Source organism: Pelodiscus sinensis, chromosome 3 (assembly GCF_049634645.1).
Source record: "Pelodiscus sinensis isolate JC-2024 chromosome 3, ASM4963464v1, whole genome shotgun sequence".
Taxonomy (NCBI): domain Eukaryota; kingdom Metazoa; phylum Chordata; order Testudines; family Trionychidae; genus Pelodiscus; species Pelodiscus sinensis.
The window spans coordinates 188,892,935-188,909,872 of record NC_134713.1 but is presented as its reverse complement, the minus strand read 5'-3'; the positions used below and the strand labels follow the sequence as shown (position 1 = coordinate 188,909,872).

Below are 16,938 nucleotides of genomic sequence, written 5' to 3'. Positions count from 1 at the left end.
TTAAACCTACCGGGGTCTCCAATTTTGATGATAGCAGCTTCTCACAGTGAAGAAGCTGAGGCCAGGTCAATATCAGAAGTGCTATATTGTCACAGCTAAACATCTTGTGAAGCAGCTGATGGGAGAGCGTTCTCCTCTTAGCATGAGCAGTGGAGACCATATTGGTGGGAGACCATTTCCTGCTGACACAGCACTGGTGTGTGATTCTTGGCAGTTTCCATGGTGCCATTGAGCTGTGGAATTGGAAGTTTTTAACAATTTCAGTGGGTTGCTACTTGGCTTAGAGGTACGTCGCTCTCTTCAGATTCAAAGAGATGAAACTGTAGAAAGTACTTTCTAAATATGATCTTCACAATGAAAAGGGTAGGAAAGGTAATTGGGTAAAACTCTCAAAAGTGCCTAAGTGAATTAGGACTTAAAAATTAGATCAACCTAGGTACATCACTCGGGGCTGTGAAAAATGTTGTGCTCTGAGTGCCTTAGTTGGGTTAATTTTACCACCAGTGTGACTGCAGCTAGGTGGATAGAAAACTCTTCTGTTCATCTAACTGCTGCCCCCGGAAGAAGTGGATTAGTTACATCAATGGAAAACCCCTTTCCATCGATGTACAAAGTGTCTTCATTAGGGATGCAAAAGGTTAACTGGCAAGCATTAGTCTTAGCAGTTAACCTACGTTAACACAGAGCCAACTACCCTGTTGACCCCATGCCAGCTAGAGTGGCCCCCAGCTGCACTTTTGTCCAGAGGAGCCAGAGTAGAGCTGCGTGACCAGAATGGAGCATCCACAGACACTGGCACAGGCCTGCCTCCTGGCCAGAGCAGCCAAAGCTGAGCTTCCTGGCTGCAGCTGCCCCAGCCATGGTGACTGGTCGGCCCTTTAATCGGTTAACCATTTAAAATAAATATTTCAGTTTAAACGGTTAAAAGTTTTTAAAAGGGTATTTTCCTCCCTTTTCTTCAGTACAATTGTGAAGCTGCAGGGTAAAGACAAATTAAGTGGTCTTTAGGTTTCTAAAACACTTAGGTACTCTGGCAAATTTTTCAGTGGAAACATACGTTAATGGTAGGAGTGGACAGATGTACAGATTTTGTAAATCATTGATGTTGAACATTCATGGTGTAATTTTTAATATGGGTATATGCTGTCTGTGAAGGGAAATGTAGAATTGAAACTAATAATTTTAATAATCCATAGCAATAATTACTTCACCAAATAAAAACAGGGGAGTCTATTGGTACTTTAAAGACTAACACATTTATTGAGAGTATTAGAGCATAAGTTTTCGTGAGTTACAACTCACCAAATAAGAGATACTGGGCTGCTTTATGAAAAAGAAGTATGAATTGTCTTCTATTCACTTGGCCCTGGTCTATACTAGGACTTGATTTCAAAATAACCCCCCTTCCTCAAGTCAAATTTGAGTGTTGCATCCACACTAACAAGCCTATTGTTTTAAAATAAAGGGCCGCAGAATTTGAAATCTGTAGCCCTGCTTTTCATCAGGAGTAACACTTACTTCCAAAATAATTATTTCAAAATAATGGTAGTGTGGACGTGCTGTTTTAAAATAACTACTCTCCAGAATAATTGGAACTAATTAGTCCCCAGTGCTTCCGGGGCTCTAAATCCCAAGTAGTGTGTCTACACCCGTGGTCACCAACCAGTAGATCGCGAGCTACTGGTAGATCTCAGGAGCTCTAAGAGTAGCTCTTGAGCCCTCTCTGAACTGCGCATCTGCGCAGTACGTTTACATTAGATTTCCTCATGTAATGTAGGCGGGGCTTCAAGGAAGGGGTGGGGCAGTAGATCTTCACCTGTTCTGAGACTTAAAAAGTGATCTTGGGTGTAAAAAGGTTGGAGACCACTGGTCTACAGTAATGGAGCTTGCCTCTGGCTAATTTTGAGGCTTCCCCTTAGTGTGGACACAATAGTTTGATTTTGTTAAATTGGGAGTTATTAAATCGATTTTACTAATTTTTAAATAGTTTCCTAGTGTTGACTTGGTCTTAGTTACGTTCCTGTGAATAAGATCTTGTGCTATAAAAAACTGAGATATCTGATATCTTGTTTTTATTTCTTATTCTTGGTCCTGCTTAATAAAAGAGAGATAAAACTACACCCTAATAAGAGAAGATGATTTAGAAATTTGGTTATCCCTGCTACTGCAGCCTGAGAGATTTTTCATAAAAAATACAATCAACAGTCCCTGAAAATATTTTTTATGGCCTCATAGTTGAAGTTGCATTATAATTTGCAGTCCCTCTGATATCCTTCATAATAATAAGGTACTTTATCATCTTAAAAAGCTAATTAAAAGCAGCCTTGCACATTTATTACTTTAATTTGAATTTAAAATAAACTTTAGGTTTTTACTTGTGACCAACCAGTAGCTGATTTCCATAGCTACTTCTTTTAACAGTTTGTAGCGGAATTAAGTGGAATACACCATCTTAGGGTACGTGTAGACTACATGCCTCTGGCGACAGAGGCACGTAGATTAGGCTACCGGACATAGTAAAATGAAGCGGCGATTTAAATAATCGCTGCTTCATTTAAATTTACATGGCTGCCGCGCTGAGCCGACAATCAGCTGATCAGCTGTTTGTCGGCTCAGCGTGATAGTCTGGACGCTCCCTTGCCGACATCAAAGGTATTTGTCGACCACCCAGGTATGCCTCCTGGGATGAGGTTTACCTGGGTGGTCGACAAATGCCTTTGATGTCAACCCCCGCGCGTCCAGACTACCGCGCTAAGTCGACAAACAGCTGACCAGCTGTTTGTCGGCTCAGCGCGGCAGCCATGTAAATTTAAATGAAGCAGTGATTATTTAAATCGCCGCTTCATTTTCCTATGCCTGGTAGCCTAATCTATATGCCTCTGGCGACAGAGGCATGTAGTCTAGACGTACCCTGAGTTTACCAAATCTTCCTGGGTATTTTTATTCTCTTTAAGAAATGCATAATAGTTACAAGATAGGGCCACTGGAAATCTAGAAATAATTCTGAGCATAATTTCTGGATTACTTTTAGAAAATTGATTGGGGGGAGGGGGAGAAAATCCTTTATAGTGTTTTGAATAATGTTTAATACAATGGATTTTTTCACACCTAATCTCCTCTTCTAGCTCTTCATACTCCTCATGCATATTATTTTATTTTCTCCTTTTTGCCAGACTGTTATGTTGAAGACCAGATCATTGGAGTATTTGCTAGAACATTCACGTAATTGTATCTGTAAAACTTGAAGCCTTATTCCTGTGAAATGTCTTTCTTAGGGAGATTTAGAAAGAAAAGATTGCACATCCAGAAGGTTATCTTCACAACTAAAAAGGCTAGAAGATGTCTTTAAAAAAACCCCAAAAAAAACCTTCAATTTTACAAAAAAGTTGCTACCCGTTACCCCATTTTATAAATTCCCTAAATCTGATTTGTAGTGAGAAATTTCTACAGAGTGCATTTTTTTCCATTGATGACAAACATGACCTAGACTGCCAGCTTCCACCCACAATACTTTCTATTGACAATCTTCCATCTGTGGCAGACTATAACCATATTGCTAGGCTAGATCTGTCATTTGAGGTTATTTAACCTGTTTCTCAGTGTTTGTACAGATCTCTGAAGATTCAAAATACTATGTAAGTGTGAAGTAGTAGTATTATCCTACTAAAGAGAAAGACTTAGCATCTGAGAGATCATCCACGAGTTTGCTCCATTCCTGCCATCTTGCTGGGATGCAATCCTGTTGATGGCCCGCCCTAAAGTAAACACAGAGCCACTCAATTAGTGCATCCTGTACTCTTTTGGGGAAGGGAGTGGCACAGGGAAAATTTCACAGTCTATAAACAACCTGCAGCTAATTCTTCCAATTAATGGGAATTAAAGACACCCTGAATTTGTGTTAGAGCCATGGTCATGACTCCAAAAATTGGCGTCGTAACCAGGTTTCATTAAATACCTTGAATGAAATCCTGGTCCCAATGGAATCATTGGCAAAACTTCCATTCCATTCAGTGGGGCCAGGATTTCACTTCGTATTTTTAGCTCCCCCTTCCATAGCTGTATTATTGTCTTGGGAAATTGATTTGGTTTGGCCTAAAAGTCACAAGATTTAGTTTTCTAATAAACTTGAAGAAAATTGTGGAATTGTGTAGTAGGTAATTTAAAATATGAAATGGTTAATGTGAACTGGTATCTGATGATTGGGGTCCTTCTGTATTAAAAAAATTTAGTCTGCCAACTTTTGAAAAACTCAGCTCGATACATAGTTAACCCAACTCCACATTTAAGTACTTGAGCAAGTCAGTGGCCAAAAAGTACAATTCTTTCATATTAAAACTGGTTGGCTTTGGTAGGCTTAGTTATCTAATTCTTCTGTTATTTCAGAATGTTTATTCATGGAATTTGCATTTATTCATGTCTACAACTATGATTTTGACTGAAACACCTCCGAGAAGACCCACTTTTTCACCTGGAGCTTTGAAACATTGATTGCATGTATGGACTTCTGATTTGATTGAATCTCATTTGCATATCTAGGAATTTTCTTCTGATGCAGTGCAGCTATGTCTAGTGTAACCCGGCCTAATTAGTATTGCTCGGTGATTTGGGGCTGATATCAAAGACTGTTATGTTAATTAAAAATGTAGTGAGTTAAAGCTAAAGCTGTGACCACATCTCTGTTCATATTGGACCAGAGTATAAATTGTACCAAAAGGCACTGCATTCTCTTTTATGCTATAAATTAATTTGCTTTAATTTTGTTCTCATATTAATATCCTTCTCTGGTTAACCATTGTTTTTTAATAAGGGGCTAAGAGAATTCAATAGAAATACATAGTAGAGTGACATTGAATATTCACTACTTCAGAATGTGGGTCTCTCTAATACAATAGTTTTAATTTAAATATTTCCTTGTGAGTGAAAATGTGAGTGCCCTCCAGGACCACTAGTGTGATAAAAGATGCATAGAATTGATACATTCCTGTCTAGTCATGCCCTGATGTAATTGTGCTTGCAATTTCCGTTATTATACACTCTGCACATTAAATGCTTTCCCTTTAATATTAGAGCTGTGCACATTACAATAGGTGTCACTGTGCTGCTGGGTCCAATCGTTATCGGTGACTTCAGCTATTGGCTCAAAACACTGGCTGTCTGACTCCATCTGCAGGGCTGTAATACCTACTCTGTTCAGATCTTTTCAACACACAAGTTCAGCCAGCTGAACAGACTAGCAGTGCTACAGCACATCTTGCTAGCCTAATTCAGAAAGCCAGTGCGATAGCTAAATGCATACTCTCTTTGCACAGTGTAGTACTTTGAGGTGATTCAGTTTCAGGACATTTTGGAAAAGAGCCTGCAAGTAAATAAAACTGGGAGTCATGATGGAGATGTATTTAACAAGTCAAATACTGGATCAAACTTAAAGCCAGTTTCTTACTCAGTACACTGAAAAGGTCACCTTGTCTTGCTGGAAAGGAAGCAAAATCCCAGCTTTGTTGCTTTTTTATTTAACATCTTGGCTCCCACTTTTTTTTCTTAATGTTCTTACCTAGTTAGGTTATCTAGCTGAACAGACAAGGATACTCATGGTAGATGACACGGGAAAGAACATGAAATGTCTCACCTTCTTCTTGATGCTTCCAGAGACAGTCAAGAACAGGTCTAAGAAAAGCTCTAAGAAAGGAAATAGCAGCAGCAGCAGCAGCAGCAGCAGTAGTAGCAAGTTGCCTCCAGTTTGCTATGAAATCATTACCTTGAAGACCAAAAAGAAGAAGAAGATGGCTGCTGATATTTTTCCCAGAAAGAAACCAGCCAATACTAATACAACTGCTGTCCAGCAATACCACCAACAAAACCTCAACAACAATAACACTATCCCTGCCCCCAATTGGCAAGGGCTTTATCCCACCATCAGAGAGAGGTAAGTTCTGAATACTTCATTTTTGATGTTTATATGAAGTGTTGAATTGTAGCAAAATTATGTTTGCAATGTTACATTGAGTTCAATGTGTATAAATATTAAATAAAACATGCGTTTCCCTTTCCCCAAGCAAGCATTTGTTAGTGGGAAAATGTTAGTATCTCTTTCCGGACAGTGCAGCTGTTTTCCTGAAGTAGTACAAATGTTGTTCTAAGCTGCTGAATTGAACTGATCGGTTTTTGCATGCTGACTTACACGGTTGTTGTCTTAGTAATGCATGTTCTTGATTTTAATTTTTACTTTTTAAAAGTTTTCACAAGTTTTTCTTGGATCTGTTTTCTACCAGTATATTTATATGTGATAATGTGCAAAGTGGACAGAAATGTGTGACCTATTTTTTGTTTGTTTGTCTGTCTCTAGCTGGTTTGTTACAGAAATGCTACTTTAAACTTTTTAATATCTTAATCTCATGTGTCTGGGGTGGAAATGGGATGCCAGACTATATGAATTAACACATTGCCTCTGTCTGTAGAAATGCAGTGATGTTCAACAATGACTTGATGGCAGATGTTCATTTTGTGGTTGGGCCACCAGGTGGGACCCAGCGGTTGCCAGGACACAAAGTAAGCAACAGCTGCATTATCAGTTCAGACGTGGGAATAGCAAGAATTACTTCAACTCTAACATCATAGCTTAGTGTGGGAGACTCTGATTCTTTGTGACAGGCATACATATTTAAATGGCTTTCTCCAGGAAAATACTTTTACTTTTCTTTGTATTTACAATTAAATATTGTGCGTTGTGATAAAAGATGCTTTATGTACACTGGGAAAGACTGGTTTTTGTCACTTTTTTATGGTTAATGTGAAGATTTTTCTAGAGGTAATAAAGTTTGAAATTTCACTTAAATGTTTCTTTGAACTTTGAAGATAAAACATAATTGTACAAGATAAATGGTAGGAAAATAAATGTGTAATTTTGTTAGTAAGCTTGCCTTCATTCTCACATGATAGTATCTAGCTTTTGTGCCCATAGTGGTTCTCCCACCTTGTTTTTATTGGCAATGCTTTCTGTTTATAGCATGAAGTAAGATTTCCCTTTCTCAACAGTATGTCTTAGCTGTTGGGAGCTCTGTATTCCATGCAATGTTTTACGGAGAGCTTGCTGAGGACAAAGATGAAATTCGTATACCAGATGTTGAGCCTGCTGCTTTTCTCGCTATGCTGAAGTAAGCATCATTCTTCTGCTGAAAAAGTATTTGTTTATACTGTATATGTGCAGGAATAGTCTGTTAAAATATTGGATGTTTGTGTAAACAGATAAACCTAGAAATTAAGTAATTGTTCAAAATATGTCTGCTATATTTTAATTATTTAAAACTTACTTTCACCTAAACTTTCTTTCCCCACTATTTTCTAGTCACAGAAACATTAGGCTAATGTAGGCAGTTATAAATAATGACTTTGAAAAGGGATCTTTGAGCACATTGTACATTGTAATTCCAATTGATTTGATTTGTCACTACACTTGCTATAAAAAGGAAGAGAGTTACTTAAAAGAATTGTTAGCTCTAATAAAAAAAGTGTTTTACTTTGAAAGTATAGTGAAAAATTGGATTTCTGGGTTCATACATTGTTCTAGCTCTTTTGTACCCTATGTTTTTGTCCAAAAAATCTGAATTCTTGAATGCAGCCACTGAAAAGTAAAACCTCTCTTTATTTATTTAGCATAGGGGCATTTGGAATGTGTTACTTTAAACAGCCCTTTTATTTTTAACTCATTCCCCCCACTGGATATGTGGTTTCTTTCTACAAATCTGAATTGGAACTGTGTTGCTTTTTTCACTGGATGAAGGGGATTTAATTAAATACTAATTGTTTCCCTGTTGAATTAACCTTGGACTGTGACTATGAACTTTGATTTCAAATGGAAATTATATCATGCAAACTATTATTTGGAGGGTTTTTCTCATGGTTTTTAAAACTGTCATTGGTTACTTCTGGACCTCACTGTTTCTCATTTTAATTTAGATTAATATCCAGACCCTTTTAATATGCTATTGGATTTGTTGCATGGTTTTGTGAAAATGCTTGTTGACTTTTTAAATACAATTCATAGGTTGCCTTGATTAATTTGTGAATGCAGACAATTATTCTGTTCCATTTCAGTGGTATGGTAGGTATAATTTTCAAAGTTGCATGCAGCTCCAGAGTTTTCAGTTTGTCAGCAGGAGCATCAGGAGTATTTGGGATGCATGTTGACAAATGACTTTTCATGAAAATCAAAGGTCACTCAGTAATTTTAATATGGAATTGAGACAAAGTTATGATATGACAGAAAATATGATTAAATATATTACAAATTTTTATTTTGCTCATTGCTATTTTAAACATGTTTTTCATCCAGCTAAGACTAACTACATTTCACTCTGTAAAGATAGACTCTCTCTCTTCAGGAGATGAATATAATGTACTTTGATTTTTTTTTCTTTTCTGTTACAATGTGTAGAAAGTGTCCATGTTTTATCTGCCATTTTTTAAAATGAGTTTTGAAATTTGCATGAAGAGATTTGTACAGTGGGACAGACTTGCAAACAAGGATTTTAATGCCAAAATCAAGTGCCTGACACATTCTCTTGACAATAACAAATTAGGAACATTTCTCTGAAAAGTGAGGACACATCAACTTTTTCAGAATTCAAGCTTTCACTTAAAAAAGCAACCCTGCTTATAATGGTTGTGCAGATTGCAAATTCAAGGAGAAAGCAAGCACTGCATCAAGTTGTCATTTGGAAGGCAGAGTGCTCTACTACCTCTACTGATGAACAAAACATTCCCAAGCAGCAGCATGAGACTGAAGGCAGGCTGTTCAGGAAAAAGAAGAGAATTTGCACTATCCCTGCATAGCAGAAATGAGAGGACCATTTAGTAGAATCCTCTTCTCCACAGACCCCTTTCTACAATTAGGAGGAATACAGTGTAATCTTTGTAAAGAAAGAGTTTGAAATATTCACCTTTTTTCTAAACTATGAACTCTTACAATGTGACATACACAAATCTGTATTTGTGTATTAGTTAATAGTGTTTGTAGTGGACCCATGGAAGACAAATACCGACAAACCTATTATCAGATGCAGTATTCAGTAGTATCTCTTATTGGCATGTAGTAATTGATTAGCTATTTACTATAGCTTTACAAATGCAAAGAGTTCCATGTTGCTAAATACACATCCTAGTTGGCACTCAGTGTCTTTAGCACTGAAGACCAGGATTCAAATAATAAATTAAAATTAAACTCATGGTCTTATTCTAATCCAACTTGTGTGTATAACTAACCCATCACAACAATCTGTGCAGCTGTAACATACTTGGCCGAGGAATAGACTGGAATATCAGCAGTTGCAATCAGAGTAGAGATGCTTTGACAGAATGAGAAATGAAAAATGCCACAGACAGCCTATCTGTGCGATGGCTGCTTAAGAACAGTGATATTAGCTCTCCACTTCCATGAATATTACGCTTGTAATGTTTGTACTGTTTAAATTTAAAACAGATGCCACCCTACTCTTTTGTATTAACAAGCAGAGAGGGAGAAACAGAAAGAAGAAGTTGGAGGTTAAGTAGGAGACTTATAAAATGGAACAAATATGAGAGCATAAATTGCAGGCTTGGGTTCCTAAAGATCTACATATTTTCTTGTTTTTACCATCATCTCTTCAAGAGCATTTCTTACTCCTGCAAGTAGTCTCACTGAAGTCAAGCACTAAAGGTTGCAAGGTTCAGTCCTGTGTTAGTATTTCTCTTCATTACTTCCTACATTTCATTGCATCATCTTGATGGTTATATTCTCTAAACCAGGGGTGAGGAGCCTTTTTTGGGTTAGGTGCCACTGAGCCACAGAAAAATCAATCAGGGGCCACACACAAGTAAGAAGGGGAAAAAAGCAATGCTCTTCCTGATGTGGCCCCTGACAGAGAGAAGGACGCTCCCCATATTCCCCTTTCACACCAGAGCCTAAGGGGAGGACGGGGGACGTCTTAGTAGATTTTGGGTGCTCCAGCCCCATAATGGGGCATTGGGAGGCTGGAGCGCCACTACAGGCTCCCCAACGCTGGGGAGACAATGAGCCTGGGGGGCCGGATCCAGGCAAGCTGGGGGCCAGATCTGGCCTCTGGGCCTGAGGTGCCCCACCCCTGCTCTAAACAGAAATTTTCCAAGTGTCGCTTAGAATAGCATTTTTAGAGGCATATTAAAAAAATCTATCTAAATGTATTTGACCCCAGTTTCTCTACAATTCATAGTTGGTGTTGTTTTCTGCCCCATTACATGTTGTCCATTACTAATTTCCCGTCATTAACTGGAAATCTGCCCAAGTCTGCCATACCCTGATTCATGAAAACCAAACAATAAACAAGATGTATACGTATTTGCAGTAAAGACAAAAACAGCCATTCCGAGATCAGGGTTGATACTAATCCAGTAAATGTCATTTCATTTATTCTCCTAGGCTCTGTGTATTTTGGGAAAATGCATCATTTTAGAAAACCAGTTCACTAACACATTTTCATTGGCATGAAATGCAATTTTGCCTTCAGTGTGGAAAAGAACTTTCATCAGCCACAACCAACACACATATTTTTAAACATAACTCCTTTGTTCACTCTAAAGGCAAAATTATGTTTAACATTGTTTCTGATAGAATGAATTTACCCAGCATAGATTGGGCCTAATGTCTGAGATAGTAAAAACAAAGTGCCTAATTCATTATTTCCCCAGCAGTAGTGGACCTCAGAATTTAATCATGTAAACAAAAGATAGCTGAATCTTTTCTCTTTTGACATGGCAGTAGAGCTTGATGTTTTTTTCTCTGGGAAAAGTGTGAGGATACATTTTTTGGGGGGAAGCTAGCATATTGTAGCATTAATAAACACATGACATACTTCTTTATAATCTGAAGTTATTTGTCTAAGATTTCATCAATGTATTGCAAATCTTAGCGGCTGTGGCATGATGATACATGGTGTGTGATGTATTTTGATAGTGTTACACTTCTAAGAGCCTAGATATTAAACCAGTTTGTCTTGGCACTCGTATCTGATGTGAAGTGTTTATTATTGCTGGAAAAACTCACTTTTTTCTTTTCCTTTGCACATAAAGTCACCATATAGTACCTCAAAGGAAATCTCAGTTTTTCCACTTGAAGGTCATGTCCTAGACAGTATTAACTATTGCTATAAGCCATGTAAGCCAACCCTTCAAGAACCTTGATTGACATGAACTCTTTTGGGGGGGGGGGGGGGGGGAGTGACAAATCTTCCTTAATCAAGTCACTAGTTTGGAATTGCCCCTCCCAGATTTGCTAGGATATAAATACATCACACTCACTACCATATTGCCATTGCTGATTGACCACTTAAAGTACATTCTCTACCTCATTATTGAAAGTAATAATTCTTGAATTTGGAAGAAATGGGACTGAATGGGGTAGTATTTTTTTATCAGTTTCTTTGTGTAGTATGAAAATCCAATAAAAGATCCAATTCACCATTGGTGTAAGCCCATTGACTTTGATGAACTTGTTCCAGAAGATATTTCTTAGTTTTAATACTGCTTTGCACCACTCAAGTGCCCTGTGCTTCCAGTTTTCATGCGTTACTGACAGTCATTGTTGTTTTACTAAACAGCAGTGTTACATGTGCATATTTCATTTCAGATACATATATTGTGATGAAATTGACTTAGCTGCTGATACCGTGCTGGCCACTCTTTACGCCGCCAAGAAGTACATCGTTCCTCATCTTGCCCGAGCTTGTGTCAACTTCCTAGAGACGAGCCTAAGTGCAAAGAATGCCTGCGTGCTTCTCTCCCAGAGCTGCTTATTTGAGGAACCTGACCTGACCCAGCGCTGCTGGGAAGTGATTGACGCCCAGGCAGAGCTGGCGTTGAAATCGGAGGGGTTCTGCGATATTGATTTTCAGACGCTTGAAAGCATCCTCCAAAGGGAGACTCTGAATGCCAAAGAAATTGTTGTTTTTGAAGCTGCTCTGAACTGGGCTGAAGTCGAGTGTCAACGGCAGGACTTACCTGTTAGCATAGAAAATAAACGCAAGGTTCTAGGGAAGGCTCTCTACTTGATTCGCATCCCTACCATGGCGCTCGATGACTTTGCAAACGGCGCTGCTCAGTCCGGGGTGCTGACTCTCAATGAAACCAACGACATCTTCCTTTGGTACACAGCTGCCAAAAAGCCAGAGCTAGAGTTTGTGAGCAACGCCCGGAAGGGCCTGGTCCCCCAGCGTTGCCACCGTTTCCAGTCTTGCGCCTACCGCAGCAACCAGTGGCGGTACAGGGGCCGGTGCGACAGCATCCAGTTTGCTGTTGATAAGAGAGTTTTCATTGCTGGCTTTGGGCTGTATGGCTCTAGCTGTGGATCGGCAGAATACAGTGCAAAGATTGAACTCAAACGCCAAGGTGTTATCCTAGGTCAGAACTTAAGCAAGTATTTCTCAGATGGTTCTAGCAACACTTTCCCAGTGTGGTTTGAGTATCCGGTGCAGATTGAGCCCGATACCTTTTATACAGCTAGTGTGATTCTGGATGGCAATGAACTAAGCTATTTTGGACAAGAAGGAATGACTGAAGTTCAGTGTGGGAAGGTAACTGTTCAGTTCCAGTGCTCTTCAGACAGTACCAATGGCACTGGAGTGCAGGGAGGGCAGATTCCAGAACTCATATTCTATGCCTGAGCAGAAGTTATTTCCAGAGAAAGTTTGACCTGAAGTACACATCTGGTTCAGGCCTACTGATGCTTAGCTTCTTGTCTGCAGATGTGATCAGCACAGATAATATGTAACTAAAAGCTGTGAGCAGTCACTGCTTGCGGTACTGGTAGCCTTTTGGGGGATGAAATGTAAATGTAACATTCAACCTTAACTGGAAGCTCTTAAGAGCAAGGAAATTCCTAAAGCTTTGTTTGAGACAGATGTACCTAAGCCCACAGCCTGTCTTGTTGACATGCCCCTACTTGCAATGGATCGGCAGATTTATGCCCTCCCACATAGCCCCACATGCACTGGATACTGCCTCGTCTGGTCCATTTTCTTTTTCCATCTCAATTCTTTTTTCCTTCTTATCTTTTTGCTCTCTGATTCTCATGACTTTTTGTCTCTTGTTTGGTGCTCCCCAATCCTCCAGAAGGCTACACGCTGCTCAGAGTCAGAGAAGGGGCTCCACATGGTGGGTTGCTTTTGTTCTAACAACTGAGCCAAGTATTATGGGGGCAGATAAAAAAAAGCTTGTGTGTGAACATGCAGCAGCCCCCTTAGGTAACCCAGTCCCATATGTGACCAGCTGTATTGGGGATGGCTGCAAGAGAAGAGGGGGAGAGAAGGTTGGCAGGCAGCATTCAAGCCACATACTGCTTTATCCACAGATGCAGAATCATGTTTGCAGCCAGAATGAGCTGGGCTCATGCAGCTTTTCCCACCAGCACCCCCCTTGGGCTCCCCTTCTGAGTCATTCCTTAAAGACTGGGAAATACATGTGTGTACGCAAACTGTGTAGGTGGCTTTGAAGCATTTACCCATTTTACCAAATGCTACAATATTATACTGTGATGCTTTTAAAACTGCTGTCCTTGGCCCTCTGCTAAATAGCAGGATGGTGATATCTCGCATAGGCAAAGGATTGGTTAATTACAGTTATTTTTCCGAAATAGTTCTAGAGCATTTGGAAGGGGATTTTTCCCCTGTAAAAATAAATATTGTAGAGTAACTATAGAACAAAACAGTCCTGAGCTACATTTTCCTTCTCTTTAATGGGAGCTTTATTATATTATTGCTACAAACTAACTCAAGATAATTAATCCACTCTTGGGAATTTTCTTGCTATAGTCTATGTCTGGTGGTGAGCACCAAATGTAATACAATGCAGGGAAATTTGTCTAATTTCTTGCAATTAGCTTTTGAACCACACAATCCTCCATTCCACATTTAAGTTAAAACTATTTCTTCTCCCTCCCCCAATTACTTTTCAAGCTTTCTGTAGTCCTGTTTGTAATCCCTTTATATAAACTCATTACTGTTTAAGAGGGAAGGAAATCAGTATAAATAAAAGATCCGAGTACCGTTTTAACTTCCTAAAATAAAATTCACACTTTGAAAAGAAAATACTTAATCACTAGATTGTGAAAATTGTTTATAGAGGATACTACCAAGGTAATGTCTCACCTTTGTAATACCTCTGAAGTGGTTATATTTGCTTTCCATATTTTAAAGTAAAATAGAGGACCAAATGATTCTTTGGCCAGGCTAAGGACAAATGTCTGTGCTACATTAAATTTAATTATTAGTTTTACTCTGGAACTACTTTCCTCGTATAATTTCTTATTAATATTATTACTCTAAGCACTTCTTGACTGCTGGAATCTTGGCCACCAGCCATTTCAAAGTGCCAGCATGCTTCCTGCAGTGTCCAAAACATGACCTGGAGTAATGGAAACAGGATTGAAGTAGGCATCAAAAACCCCCAAGGCCAAAGTCAGGCCCTTCCATGCTCGGTGGATGATGAAGAGTGAGGGGAAGACTGTTTTGCAATAACCACATTCTTTAAAACTGTAACCATTACAGTGAATAAGTATGTGAGCATATGCATTCTCTCTGAACTATTTAAATACCCTCCAGATATATAGAAAATGCTGTTTTATAACAGATGTACCTACACCAGCCTCCTTGTGAGATCTGAACCGGATGCTCCCTGAAAAACTGACTTTAAAAAAAAAAGCTTCAGATCTAAATATTTAGATCTCTCAGCAACCAAAAACATACATGCAGTATAATTTTGTGGATTGGGAAATATTTATTGAAGAGATGATAAAGGAATGTAAGATTGTCAGGGGATAAGAGTCATCTACTTTTAGAGATCTGAGTGGTAGGTGGACTTAAAATAAACTTTGAAGCAAAGACTGGCCAAGTTACTGTGGTCAAAATGGTTGACAGATATAACGGTTCTGTCTGAATGATGCTTACAGGGTAGAGTGATAGTTATTTGCTGTAACATTGTTAAATAGCTGCACTCTGATTCAATTCATTTATAACAGAGTTATGTGCCTCACAGTGGGACGAAATTGTACTCTACTAGTATGGATAGGCCAGTCTTTGATTGGCTCTAGTTTTATGGTGTTTTTAACTTATCTTCAAATAAAGGTTTAGCATCTATTAAACTGACTGGCAGGAACAGATAGTTAAGGGATCAAAATAACATATTCCTACGATATGTAGAAAGTTAGGTCTTTTTAATTGTTATCCTTGAATATTTTTGACAATGTAGGATGAAAGCTCAGATTCTTGCTTAATTCCTCTGAATCTCTTCCCGCTTCTGGACAAAATAAGCTTCAGTAAATAAATAGACACCTAAGTAAGTGACATCAGAAAGCCCGTTGCAGTAAATGGAATCTGCTGTTACCAAATAGTTTTGTATATCAGGCCATTTAATTGGGTGCCTAAATATGACTGTAGATCTGGTCAACTAATTTTACTTGTCCATGCTTGAAAATGTCAGTTTATATTTTGAAAGCACCCGATGTACAAGCTTGAATATAAATACGACTCCAGCAAAAAGAACATTATGTAGACGATATTTTATGGCAATCTTTACTACTTGTATATTGATTTTGCTGGTAAGGGGAACTAAGGGCATTGTAATGTAATATGCTGTAAGCATATCAGAAAATATTTAAATGTTCTAATTTCTACATACTTATTGCACTGAACTTTTTTTTTATTGTTGTGATAAACTCAGCTGATGTCAGGTCATGGCACCCACTTATGCTTGACCTTAGGCTTACAACATTATTTATGAAGGACAGACATATAAATATGAAGTACCTCATGTTGAATGTTATTGTACTGTATCTTTAATGTAACAGTGCAGATCTTGTTAGACACATGAATGTGTATAATCACGTTAAATATATAAATAAATCTGGTTCTTATATAGCTTTTTCCTGTGGTACTTTTGAAGCTTCCATGGAATACAGTGAAATCCTTACAATGTTTAGTGGTTTCCATTGTTCTACATAATTGTGCAGGAGAACTTGTTAAGCATAGGTATTCTGAGATGTTTTTTGAACCCAAAAGAAGTAAAAGTCTAAAGGCAAAACCAAGGAAGAACAATGAATATGTTAATCAGTTACATTGTTAAGTCTGCTGATTATGCTAACGAGATGGAGTGAATGAATGCATTTATATGCTTTATGAAATTTCTTTGTCTACTAGCATTTTAATATTTTCAATTATTACTAAGCTTGGGGTGGCGGGGGGAGGAAATGTAGTTATTCTAAAAGACAGATGGCTCCAGAAGTGACCATAGCTTTCAGTCTTTGATATTCTGGACTAGGGTACAGCTGATAGAATTCAGGAAGCATGCTTACTGGAAAGAGGTTGTTCTCTGTTAGAATGAGAACAAACAGACTCACACTTTCACCATTTCTTTCCCAACAGAGTTGAATATCAGTTCACCATATCTCGTTTCCGAAAAAGATGAATCTACTCTTCTTTGATCCATTCTGAGGATTTTGGATCCTAGAACAAACCATCTAAAGAGAGGGTTAGGAAAGCCTCAATAAAGGGGCATTCCAAGAAAACTGGAGAGGCCCACCCTCATGGAAGAAAGAGAATTCATTCTTTATTTGATCTTCCAGTACAAACTAGAATACACTTGAAACGCTCCAACTAGTATAACTTGTGATGGTTTTTTACTGTTATTGCACACGGAGATGCAAAACCACAAAAAACCTACAGTATTTCAAATTAATACCTCTGCTGGTGTTCCCCATTGCATGCCAGTAGCTATTTTATACGCTCCTCAAGGAGGCTTTGTCTATGCCTTTTAACTAGACTTGTCCCTAATTTCAACTTTCTGTAGTTGAGAGACACATACCATTAGGTATGTGTTCAGTACTGATGGAGTTAGCACAGATTAAAGTCAAACTGCCTGCTTCAGAAAGCCAGCACCTTC

The 16,938-nt window shown here is 38.5% G+C and overlaps 1 protein-coding gene across 5 annotated transcripts in view; it reads left to right on the top strand.

The window, feature by feature from the left end:
- The window catches only part of BTBD3 (BTB domain containing 3), a 52,324-nt gene extending 36,409 nt beyond the window's left edge, over positions 1–15,915 (top strand). For 3 of the 5 annotated variants that reach the window (XM_025177958.2, XM_075925656.1, XM_075925657.1), the window contains exons 2-5: positions 5,647–5,923; positions 6,456–6,546; positions 7,033–7,151; positions 11,636–15,915. In XM_025177958.2, coding sequence (XP_025033743.1) covers positions 5,781–5,923; positions 6,456–6,546; positions 7,033–7,151; positions 11,636–12,668 — 1,386 coding nt within the window. In that variant the 5' untranslated portion in view covers positions 5,647–5,780 and the 3' untranslated portion in view covers positions 12,669–15,915. Of the gene's footprint in view, positions 1–2,812; positions 5,924–6,455; positions 6,547–7,032; positions 7,152–11,635 lie in introns of those variants that run through there. The other 2 variants (XM_006136036.4, XM_006136035.4) reach the window with 2 other exon arrangements.
- The last annotated feature ends 1,023 nt before the right edge of the window (positions 15,916–16,938 follow it).